The 12,067-nt window shown below is 36.7% G+C and overlaps 1 protein-coding gene across 7 annotated transcripts in view; it reads left to right on the plus strand.

The window, feature by feature from the left end:
- LOC135106420 (uncharacterized) overlaps positions 1-12,067 on the plus strand; it is a 505,119-nt gene that overhangs the window by 33,393 nt on the left and 459,659 nt on the right. For all 7 annotated transcript variants that reach the window (XM_064015423.1, XM_064015429.1, XM_064015428.1 and 4 more), the window contains 5 exons: positions 1,385-1,590; positions 2,353-2,535; positions 2,713-2,859; positions 3,590-3,755; positions 11,441-11,687. In XM_064015423.1, the coding sequence (XP_063871493.1) occupies positions 1,385-1,590; positions 2,353-2,535; positions 2,713-2,859; positions 3,590-3,755; positions 11,441-11,687 (949 nt within the window). The remainder of the gene's footprint in view (positions 1-1,384; positions 1,591-2,352; positions 2,536-2,712; positions 2,860-3,589; positions 3,756-11,440; positions 11,688-12,067) is intronic.

Genomic DNA, 12,067 nt, shown 5'->3' on the forward strand with positions numbered 1-12,067 from the left:
TTGGCCAGTATCCTTCCTACATAAAAAAAAAAAAAAAAGGTCTGATGTTATTGTTCTGCCCCTTCAGCTATCATGTTTAAAGTCTTCCTCTTCTTATTGAACTTTTTTTTTTAGCTGAAATTTCCTTTATTTCCAGCATAGCCTGATATTTGTATCTACTTATTTTCTTCAAAATTTGCCTTCTGGATAGGAAATAGCACATGAAATAACACAGGTAAATTTGGTGAAATGTAGGGACCTTAACTTTCAGTTGTCTGAATATGGCAGGGTCAGGTCAGGGATTAGAAACTGCTATGGTGTTATGGTAAATATGTGTTATGGCGATTGAAGAATCTATGAGAAAAATTTAATTGGTTCCAGGGAAGCAGAAAATGATATAAAATAATAATTTAACAATTAAAAAAAAATCAAAATTAGTACATTTGCACTACTACATTTGAGATAAGACAACAAATATGTACAGTACCCTACTGATTTTCATGCTCAGTCCTAAATTTTTATCATCCCATGTTTCTTGCATTATTACCACAAGTTTTGTGCTGTTTTGACAAGTATTGGTCACATTCAGCTACTGTTGGCATCACGCATATACATGCAGTAAATTCCACCCAAGTTGGAGCTCTCTCTCTCTCTCTCTCTCTCTCTCTCTCTCTCTCTCTCTCTCTCTCTCTCTCTCTCTCTCTCTCTCTCTCTCTCTCTTTCTCTCTTTCTCTCTCTCTCTCTCTCTCTCTCTGTGAAAGTAAGAACAATCCTAAGGATTGCTAAATAGAATAAGACTGAGTGAGAATGAAAATGGAATTATGGATATGAAAGTGGGAAAGGATGACGTGAAAATGGCATAAAATGAATGAGGGGAAGAGACAGCAAGGTATCACTCCCTTGTCCCTTATCTCTTACAGATAAGGGAAGGAGAGGTGACAGGGAGAAAGGTTTGAGACAAGATGAAAAAAGGGAGAGGAAAAGAAAAAAAGGGAGGAAGGGACAGGCTTGCACAGCTTGAGAGTTTTAGTTTGTTATTCCGATTAAATTTTTATTAAAATTTCAGTGATTGCACGAGTGGCAAGTTTGTCTTGCCAGTTTTGATTTGTTATTCCAATTAAATTTTTATTAAAATTACAATGTTCGCATGAGTGGGAAGTTTGCTATGTCAGTTTTGGTTCAATATTCTGATTAAATATTTATTAAAATTTCAGTGTATTATTGTAGTTGTACATTATAACTGTGCATTGTCACGTACCCTGCTGTACCTCAGAATCAACCTTGGTCTTTTTTTTTCTCTCTTTTTAAGGTAAGAGTATTAAAATAAGAAGCAAAGTCATATAATATTATTTAATGAAAGCAAGAACAGCAAGAATCTACATACAATAAAATGTTGTTACTACAGGAGTGGGTGTGATTCACCTGCCTGAGAGACAGACAGCCATATATGCCATAGCAGGATCTTGGGAGATAAACCTGCATGGTGATGTAATACGACCACAGACAACAAAGAAACAAGTAATGGTGCAGGGATATGCCGCCGTGACTCGAGTGTCCCCATGTAGGCTGAAGCTTGACTTGTGGAATATATCTTTTAGTGACTGGCAGGAGGTGAGTACATGCTACTCAGAACTGTATTTGTTTTGTTAACCTCCTCTGTTTTTAGTTAGTTAAAGTTAAAGAGAAGCAAAACAGTAAACAATAGATAATAAACCTTGGAGACAGCATTAAATGAGTAGTGGCAGAGTATCACTACATTTTTTTTTATGACAAACTGAGACTGGTTTTACTGTGCTTTAAGTAGGGTAAAGCTTTTCATGTCATTAACTCCCTTGTTTATCTGATTGACTCAAGTCTCTCACACTTTGCCACAGTGTTGCATTCCTTGCTATCACCAAGTTTTATTTCCATGGTTACTGCTCGTCTGAATTTGCTAACTTTATGTTTTCCACTCCTGTGGTCTCTTAGCTGAGACTCTACTCACTTTTACCCCTATGCTGCCCATTTAACTAATGAAGGAGTTAGCCAGTACTTTAATTTTTTCTTTCCTATCACTGGTAAGCTCTAGAACTCTTTCACTGTTTCAATTTTTTTTCCCTTCCTATGATGTGAATTTTTTTCAGAAGAGTATCTCTTCATCTCCAGATGATATGAATTTTTCAGAAGAGTAATCATTCATCTCCAGAACTAAATTTCCCTTTGTTTCAGAAAATCTTTACATGGAAGTGGCAACTAAATAGGCCCTTAATTCTCATTTTATGCATCCTAGCCTATGTAAAAATAAGTTATAGCTACTTAAATATAGTGGTAGTTTTTGTACAGTGATGTTATTTGTAAACTTAAAACACTTGTCACTTGCCAAATTTCTGTTAGGGTGAGGAAGACATGGTGGAGACGTGGGTGATGGTGAGTGGGGGCAGTGTGGGTGCTGTGTGCAGTCCTTTGCCCACTGTGTCTCGTTACTCAGCTCACCTGCATTCCTTGGCACGGAGTGTAGCATCAGCTGCCCTTAATGTAGTCCCTGAATTAGGTGCTCAGCCTATGACAGCATCTGAGGTACAGTTTGAGAAATGTTTGTTGAGCTATGTCAATGATAACTTGGTCGTTGAGTGGAATGGTATGTAGTATATGTGTGACTATCATGCGATGTGCCATATTGCATGTGACTACACAACCAGTCAGATTATTATGATATTATGTTGAGGCTTTTCTTACACTTTTAAAAATGTACAGAGTGATGAGCATGGCCACTGTGCCACAAGGTACCAATTGATGCGAACATGGCCAGGGGGAAGGGAGATGCTGCGGACAAAGAATTTGGCCATGTGTACCCCAAGGAATGCTGGACATAAATCACTCTCAATTCTGACAGACAATGCAGTAAGTCTTTTGAGCTAATCATGTAAACTATAATGATGGTGATTCAACATGTAACTTAAAGATTTCTGGATGCTAGATATGCAGTTTTGACAACTAACACTTTTGGTATATATGGTATCCAGATATGTCACCTATAAAATGTATTGTTTGGAGCTATTGTCATCTGTAGTGCTTTAATTTTTTACCAAATTATATACTCTTCATCATTTGCTGTCTCTTGATAATATATCAGTGCAGGTGTTACTATAATGCCCAATAGATTCCTTTATAATTTTCCCCATGTCTGAGTTACCTCCCTTCAAGGGGAATCTCAGTCCCTTATATATGTATATAGAATTTTCTTTTTCTCTCTCATTATTATTATTATTATTATTATTTTTATTATTATTATTATTATTACTATTATTATTATTATTATTATCATTATTATTATTATTATTATTAATATTATTTATTTATTTTTATATTTTTTTTATTTATTTATTTTATTTTATTGTTATCATTATTATTATTATTTTTATTTATTTATTTATTTTATTTTATTTATTTTATTTATTTTATTTTTTGCCTCAGTAGTAAGTGCTGTTATTTGCAGAAATTTTAGTCATGAATACTCTCTCAATGATCTTAGCATAAGAAGTGAAATTAGATTACTGTGCTATAGTACATGAAATCATGATATTGTCTGAGATTGCATCTTTCACAAATCTGGTGTGTATTTATTCCATAGACATTGAGCTGTCGCCATATGTATGAGGGGAGTATCAAGGATGAGACACTGCGCCATGTGAGATGTCAACAAACACTGACCCTCAGCTCTGTGGGTGTTATGGACTCCATCCTCACACTCAGCTTCCTGCAGTCTCATCCCTTCAGACCTGTTTCACTTAACTATGGTAATTTTAGGGCAGTTCATCTTTCATATGTTTTCACTCATTTTCATAGATGAGAAACATGCATAAAGTGTCCCATGAGGAAAGTCACATTTTCAGAATTGAAAGATCAAATAATTCTAAATTGGAAATATTTTATGGTCAAATGATCTTAATACCATGGTTTAGAAATCAGGACATTTCAATATGAACACATATGATTGGTAAGTGGCTGCACATGGGCTGATCCACTGTTGCCATATGGAGTTCATTGTATTCTAACTATTATTTGCTACAATGACACACTGCATTCTTGAATTTAATTTTATCTAATTATAAAATCTTTGTGTGTAATCAAGTAACATCTTCATGATGTCAATGTCCACCATTGTTGTCCTCCCTCCCTGTCTCCCATTGCCATCTCATAGTACATTCATATTTAAATGTCCCGTAACTTCTAAACCATGGCATTGAAAGCATTTGATCATGGAATATTTCAGACTTAGAATGACTTGTTCTTTCAATTTTGAGAGCATGTTACTTTCCTCATGGGGACACCTTGAATATACCGGATGTCCCATGAAAAAAAGTCACATATAATCAGAAATGAAAGATCAAGTCATCATAAGTGGAACATATTCTATGGAAGAATGTTTTTAATGCCATGGCTTAGAAGTTACAGTTACAGGCTGGGGAGAAAGCAAAGATTTGCTCAGTTAGGAAATGGTGACACAGCCAGCAATTTTTTCTTTGCGCAACACTCAAAAATTTTGTTATGTTTATAACTGAAGGTAATAAATACATAGGATTCCATAAAAGATCAAAAGATTAATAAATAAAAACTGGTACAGTATAGTAACACTGCATGTAATGAGGTTGGCAGTGGTGACATACTCAGTACTATCACTTCTCATGATAAGGGCGGCAATGGTAGCATGTTCAGTACTATTACTGCATGAGGTAAAGGCAGCAGTGATGGCATGCTTAGTACTACCACTTAGGGAAGGCACTAGTAACATGATCAGTATTATCACTGCATGTGGTGGGGGTGACAGCAGTGGGAGTGGCATGCTCAGCTCAGTATTATCATTGCACATTAAGTGACAAGTGGGATATCAAAGTGACAAGTGGGCTATCACAAGGATCTGTGTTGGCACCTATTATGTTTCAAATATAAGTAAATGATATGACAGAGGATCTAAATAGTTATATAAATCTTTTTGCTGATGATGCAAAAATAATGAAAATAATAAAGGGTGAAAATGACTACAGGGAATTAGAAAAGGATATTGACAAGATATATTCATGGAGCCAAGGGTGGAAACTAGAATTTAATGCCAAAAAATGCCACATATTGGAAATAGGGAAAAGTAAAAAGAGGCTTCTTGGAATTACAAAATGGGAAAGGAAATAATAATGAAAAGTAATGAAGAAAAAGATTTGGGAGTAATGATCCAGGACACATAAATGGAATATTCAACTCTGCATACAGCTTGTTAAACATTAGGGTGGCATTTAACTATCTAGATAAAGAAATGATGAAGAAAATTATAACATGCATGTGACCTAAATTGGAATACGCAACAGTAGGTTGGACTCCACATAGAAAAAAAGATATACAGAAATTGGAAAGAATACAGATGATAGTGACAAAGATGGTACCAGAATTGAAAGACTTAAGCTATGAAGAAAGACTTGAAGCGATGTGATTACTAACACTACAAGAGAGAAGAGAAAGAGGAGACCTGATAACTATGTACAAATTAGTAAACAATGCAGAAAGAATAGACAGAAATGACTTGGTACAGCATATGGAGGAGGAAGAGAAATGGACAAGGGGGGATGGGAAGAAAATAAAGGAAACTGGATGTTCAAGCAGACATAAAGAAATACAGCTTCCCGTATTGAACTATTGAAATCTGGAATTATTTGAAGGAAGAGGTGTTTGTGGCAAACAGTGTACACATGTTTAAAGAGAAACTGGATAAGTATGTTTATGGAGACAGGGCAAAATGAACTTTTGGCTCGTGCCATATACAATACAACTTGGTAAATACATTAATGTTACTCTGTCCTGTCCTGCATTACAGACTTCTCTGTGGCTTGTTATGGCCAACCCCCATGTTAGGGTTTTGAGTCCTCCTCTTAGTCTGGTTGGATGTCAAAGTGACTCCTCATGCTAGATATGATTCATGTTAGAATATTGCATGTTAGTGGTGACCTGACTGTACAATCATCTTGTGCAAATTAAACAAAACAAAACAAAAATTGATTCTGCTCAAAAGTTCATTTTAGTGAAAAGATTGCTGTTGTTTGGCTTCAGGTGGATGAAACTTGGATAATCTTGGACTAGGTAACACATTTATACAAGTAGTGGCAGGGTACATTTTTCTTTAATTTCTTTCAATGGGGAACCACCTTAAAAGTCCAAACCTGATGACAATGATGATTTATGTTATCTGACTGTACAATAGCATCCTATGCCAGTTTACAGATATATTGTCTTTCTTTATTAAGCAAAAATACATAACATCTGGTATATATTAACAAAAATATAATAACTTCATACAGAAATAAAGTGAATATTAGTGTTGAATTCTTATATGATCTTCAAGGATCTCCTGAAGTCCACCAATGGACCCCCATGTTAAGAATTGGCCTAAAGGCTCTCTGTTAAATTAAGATCTGATGAGTTTCCAGAGGTGCATTTGAGAGCATGACTCGGGACTCCCAGTACACTGCTTATCATTCCAAATGCTTGCCTGGGCCACTCGGATAGCTGACTCAGAATGTCCTGGGGTGCTTGCTCTTGAGAGGTGGGGTGGCCTGTGTGCTGTGATGACATCATGTCAACAAATATGGCCACCTAAACAGAAACCTAACAATGTTCTTCTAGATGCCTTTCTAATCCCCAGAATACAATGTTGTTGTGTATCATATACATACATGCACTGAAGTATTGTACAAGTACCAGGGTGTAATATACAGTGAAAATACAGTATATAAAAGTGATAATTATGATGATATAGTAGTCTAATGAACAATGGCATAGGTAAATTTCTACCATTTATTATCAATCATGGTCGAGGTAGTAAGGTTGGCTGGCATGCAAGCTGGGATGTGAAATGTGGGATAGAGCAACATCATTGAACCCACCAACTTAGGGTTCAGGGCAATGAAAGGTCACATTCTCATTTGGCCCTCAACCATGCTGGCAATAAACCCTATATGATTGTTGATATATATGCTTTGTGGTGGTTATTTTGCCATTATTTCAAGACTTTATAACCTTTTTTATTTGAAAATGCTTAATTTCTAATTGTATGCTTTATCTATGGCTGGTTATGAGTAGAGAGAAGTTATAGAACAAAGAATTACCACAGTCGTAACTCAAAGCCGGCTTTTTTCCCTCCTGAAGCGTACTTTGAATTCTTGGTTACTATATAGTGGAATGGTGTCCGGATAGTTAGTGTTATAGGAATTAAGTCAGCAGGAAAACCAGCATGGAGTCGCCATTACCATAGCAATGGCAAAACTTTGTTTATATTACCTGAGAGGCTCCCAAAAGTGTTTGATAGGGGGATCTGGGCATCCTGGGCACTCAAAAGCAGCCCAGGCCAAGGTGTTAGCAGCTTCACATTACAAAATTCAAATTTTGCAATATGGCATGGTGCCTCATTCTGCTCAGCTTCACACTGATTCCTGCAGTCTTCAAGTTCATCCAGAATAAACACAAAGATGTTGGATTGGTTCATTTGAGAATTCATTAGCAAAAACACCAGTTTATGAACATCAGAGTTCGTTTGATTCAGATACGTCATTGCCTTGCAGGCTGACTTGGATAGGATGAATGAATGGACAGACAGATGGCAAATGCATTTTGATATTAATAAATGCAAAGTAATTAGAGTAGATAGAAGAAACCAACACAGTAGGTACACAATAAAGAGCAAAGCTCTGATAAGTTCAGAGAATGAAAAACATTTTGGAGTTATATTTATCTCTGATTTCTGTATAAGAAAACAATGCATAGAGGCCAAAAATAAAGCAAATTGGTCATGTCCCTTTTACATAAACTGATCACTGCCTTTAGAGAGGCAGGAAATTGAAGCAATAGGACTGATCAGAGTGGTCTTTATTTTTAGGAGCTGGCTGAATGTAGGCAAACTTCCAACAAGAAGGAAAGGTAGATGCTGATAGACATGGTTGGAAGAGTTTGACTAGGCAAAGTGCAGGCACAGTTTTGGAGATTAATAGGAGGGACTCCATCAAGTCCATAAGCCTTCTGAGGGTTAAGGCCAGCAAGGGCATGAAAAAACATCACTGTGAAGTTGTTAGAAAGTGGAAGAGGAGGAGGAGTGAGCCCTGAATCATCCAGAGTAGAGTTTTTAACAAAGGTCTGAACTTTTGAGATAGATGAGATGGCACTGTTGCCATCAGGTTGAAATAAATGAGGGAAAGATGAAGAAGCAAAGTTATTAGATATATTTTTGGCTAGGTGCCAGAAGTCACAAAGGGAGTTAGATCTTGAAAGATTTTGATATTTTCTATTGATGAAAGAGTTTTTGACTAGTTGGAGAACAGATCTAGCATGATTCCATGCAGAAATATAAAGTGGATGAGATTCAGGTGGAGAGCTCAAGTACCTTTTGTGGGCTGCCTCTATCATGTACAGCACAAGAACAGACTGAGTTAAACCAAGATTTGGAAGGTTTAGAGTAAGAGAAAGAGTGAGGAATATACATCTCCATGCCAGACACTATCAGCTCTGTTATATGCTCAGCATTAAGAGGTGGATCTCTGATATGGAAGCAGTAGTCATTCCAAGGGAAATCACAGTAATACCTCCTTAGGTCCCTCTAGAGAATTAGCAGATGCAAAATGTCAGAGACACCTCTGCTTTGGGCAATCCTGAGGTAGAATTGGAGCAATAGGACAAGATAGAGATATGAGGTTGTGATTGGAGGAGCCCAATGGAGAAGAAAGGGTGACATCATAAATAGAAGGATTAGTGGTCAGGAAAAGATCAAGAATGTTACACATATCTCCAAGGCAGTCAGGAATATGAGTAGCGTGTTGCACCAGTTGCTCTAAGTCGTGGAGAATAGCAAAGTTAAAGGTTATTTCACCAGGTTGGTCAGTGAGAGGAGAGGAAAGCCAAAGCTGGTGGTGAATACTGAAGTTTCCAAGGATGGAGATTTCTGCAAAAGGAAAGAGTCAGGATGTGCTCCATTTTAAAAGTTAAATAATGTTCACGCCAAAAGTTTGTGCAGCTCTGATGCAACAACTGTGAAACAAAAGGAAGTAAACCCTACACACTATTAGCCTTTGTTCTGAACATGTATATTATTTTTTATTACCGAGGCATTCTTTAACTGTGCACAGCTCTTACAGATGTTTAACATGAAATCTGGCTTCTCTGTTTTCTCTGATGAATGATGTAATGCTACGTAATGTATCACTTAGAATTGGATGATGAGTCAGTAGCTGAGGAGCATAGATAATTGTGATCATCTTACCTAAATTTATGTAAATATTGATTGATCGAACAGGGCTCAGTAAGTTGATATTTTCCAAGTAAATGACAGATGAAAGATAGAGATATCTCCCATACAATTGTGAAGGCTGATGGATTGTTGAAATAGTCTTATCCATGTGTTATGTTGTGTTGTAATGTGATTAACTGACAGAGACAGCATGCTGCGTATCCCTCATAGGCAGCTGATAATGACATCGTACATCAAGCAGTGTCAATGCAACACTCTGCTACTGCAATCGCCTTGAGGCATGTCTTAGTGACTCTCAGCTGACAGCTCTTTTTCAAACTGCCTGAGAGCGAGTGACCGCAACATGGTCTCATTGTTCTATACACATAAAATATGGAACATCTCAGGCACTATACAGAAGAGCAGCTGGTAAGCATTGTGTCCCTCTACAAATCAGGGCAGTCTGTGAAGGAGATTTAAAAAATTGCAGGTTTGGCAGAATGAACGGTTCAGAAGTAGATTTAGCGCTTCAAGATGGTGGCGCCATGGATTTACCTGAACATGGACACTGCTCTGGGAGGCCAATAAAAACTACACAACTGAATGCAAACATAATCTGGTGGTAGGTTGAGGTTAACCCTTAGATTTTGGCTCATGAAGTAAAAGAAAATAACCCCCTACTGCTGGCTGATGTCTCCAAGAGGATGGTGCAGTGTATCCTGCATGACAAGCTATGTTATTGCAGCTGCCACCCTCTCTGCAAGCCTTGCCTAACTCAGCAGCAAGTGAAGAACAGGATCACTTTTTGCTGGAAATATTCAGAGTGGGAAGCAGCAAAGTAACAGCATGTCTTATGGAGTAATGAATCACTTTTTTCTTTTTTTTTGGGGGGAGCTAGAAACAAAGGTGGGAATGTGTACTGTCACAGTGGCAGCAACCCACTTGACCCTTGCTATGTAAGGCAGATTAAAAACTTCCTTGACATTGTTATAGTCTGGGGTGCTTTGGGGCAACATGGTCAAGGAAATTTAGTTGTGCTACCAAGGAATGAAAACATCAATAAAAACATGTACCTGGAACATTTGTGTGAGTGTTTTGAGGCTTGCCAGACTGACATTTTTATGCAGAATGGTACACTTTATCACACTGCCCATGATGTGCAACAGTGGCTGTGAGACTGTCAGGTGGAGTTTATTGAAGACTGGCAAGGAAATTCTCCAGGTTTGAACCTGACTGAAAATCTGTGGCCCATTGTGAAAAGGGATCTAAGGCAGCATGACACATGCTTCATCCTGCACCTGATCAAAGTAGTGCAGCAGGTGTGGAGGAATATGAACCCACAACATCTGAGGAATTTCATAGATTCTGTCCCAAAACATCTCAAGGAGCGCCTGAAGAACAAAGGAAGACCTCTGAAGTACCAACCATTTGTAAGTGCTCATTAAATTACTGTTAAGGTACTGTTTGATACCACTTACAGTCGTGTTTGGGCTGCACGAACTTTTGGCATGGACTTTAGTTAAAAAAATATGTATAGTCAAAGGAGTTAGGTGAGAAGTATACATACAGCACAGGTGAATCTAGTTTGAGAATGATTGTAGTTGTAGCCAGTTGATAGAAAATCCTGATCTTTTGCCTAGATTTGAGGATTTCAAGACACTGATGGGGACATGGAGACACTCATTCCCAATCAAGGAATTTAGATTTTCAGAAAATATTATCTTGTTGAAAATATGTATGCTACTTCATGTATAACACCATTATTCTGTAGAACATGAAATATGGATTATTTATTGCACATTATATTCACCATAACAATTTCAATATACATGGAGAGCAGGTGTATACCATGTATTTCAAACACATTTCAGTGCCTTTGTGACATATAGAGAAATATATGGAATTGGTATTTCAGCAGAGCAGTCCATCCTGATATATATATATATATATATATATATATATATATATATATATATATATATATATATATATATATATATATATATATATATATATATATATATATATATATATATATATATATATATATATGTATATATATATATATATATATATATATATATATATATATAGATATATAGATAGATAGATAGATAGATAGATAGATAGCATCAATTAGTTTTTTAAAGTGCATGTTTCTCCTTTTGACTAATTTATTATGGTGCCTTAAATATGATTGATATTTCTCTCCAAAATATTCAGGTCCCTTACATGAAGTCAACCTGGGAATGGAGTTGATGCCCAGGTTAACTAAGCAACATCAAATTACAAAAGCCTACAATCTGCTCAGTCAGATGTGTGAGGAACTGAGTCAGAGGGTAACATCTAAGGCTGCTCTTTTATATCCTGACCTGATAGATGTCTTACAGCACCTTGACCAGGAAACTCTCATGCGACAGTATCAAGAGATCAACAGTGGAAGACTTTGCCCTAATCACCAGAAACTGAGGTAATTCTTTATTATATATCCAAATACATACACACAAGTTGACAGACTAATCTTTTTATGTGTATCAGTACAGTAGGGTACATGACAATGAACATGATTTGTTTCAGTGTAGCATTTGTTATGGCAAATGTGTGTTATGGTGACTGAAGGACCTATGAGAAAAAATTAATTAGTTCCAGGGAACCAGAAAATATTATAAAAAAAAATATCACAATTAAAAAAAAAAACATCAAAATGAGCACATTGGAAATACTGCATTTGAGGTAACACAACAGATACGAGTATATACAGTACCCTCCCAAGTTTTGTGCTTAGTCCTTAATTCTTACCATACTGTGTTTTGTGCATCATCAACTCAAGTTTTGTGCTACTTTGACCAG

This window comes from Scylla paramamosain, chromosome 13 (genome assembly GCF_035594125.1).
Source record: "Scylla paramamosain isolate STU-SP2022 chromosome 13, ASM3559412v1, whole genome shotgun sequence".
Classification (NCBI taxonomy): domain Eukaryota; kingdom Metazoa; phylum Arthropoda; class Malacostraca; order Decapoda; family Portunidae; genus Scylla; species Scylla paramamosain.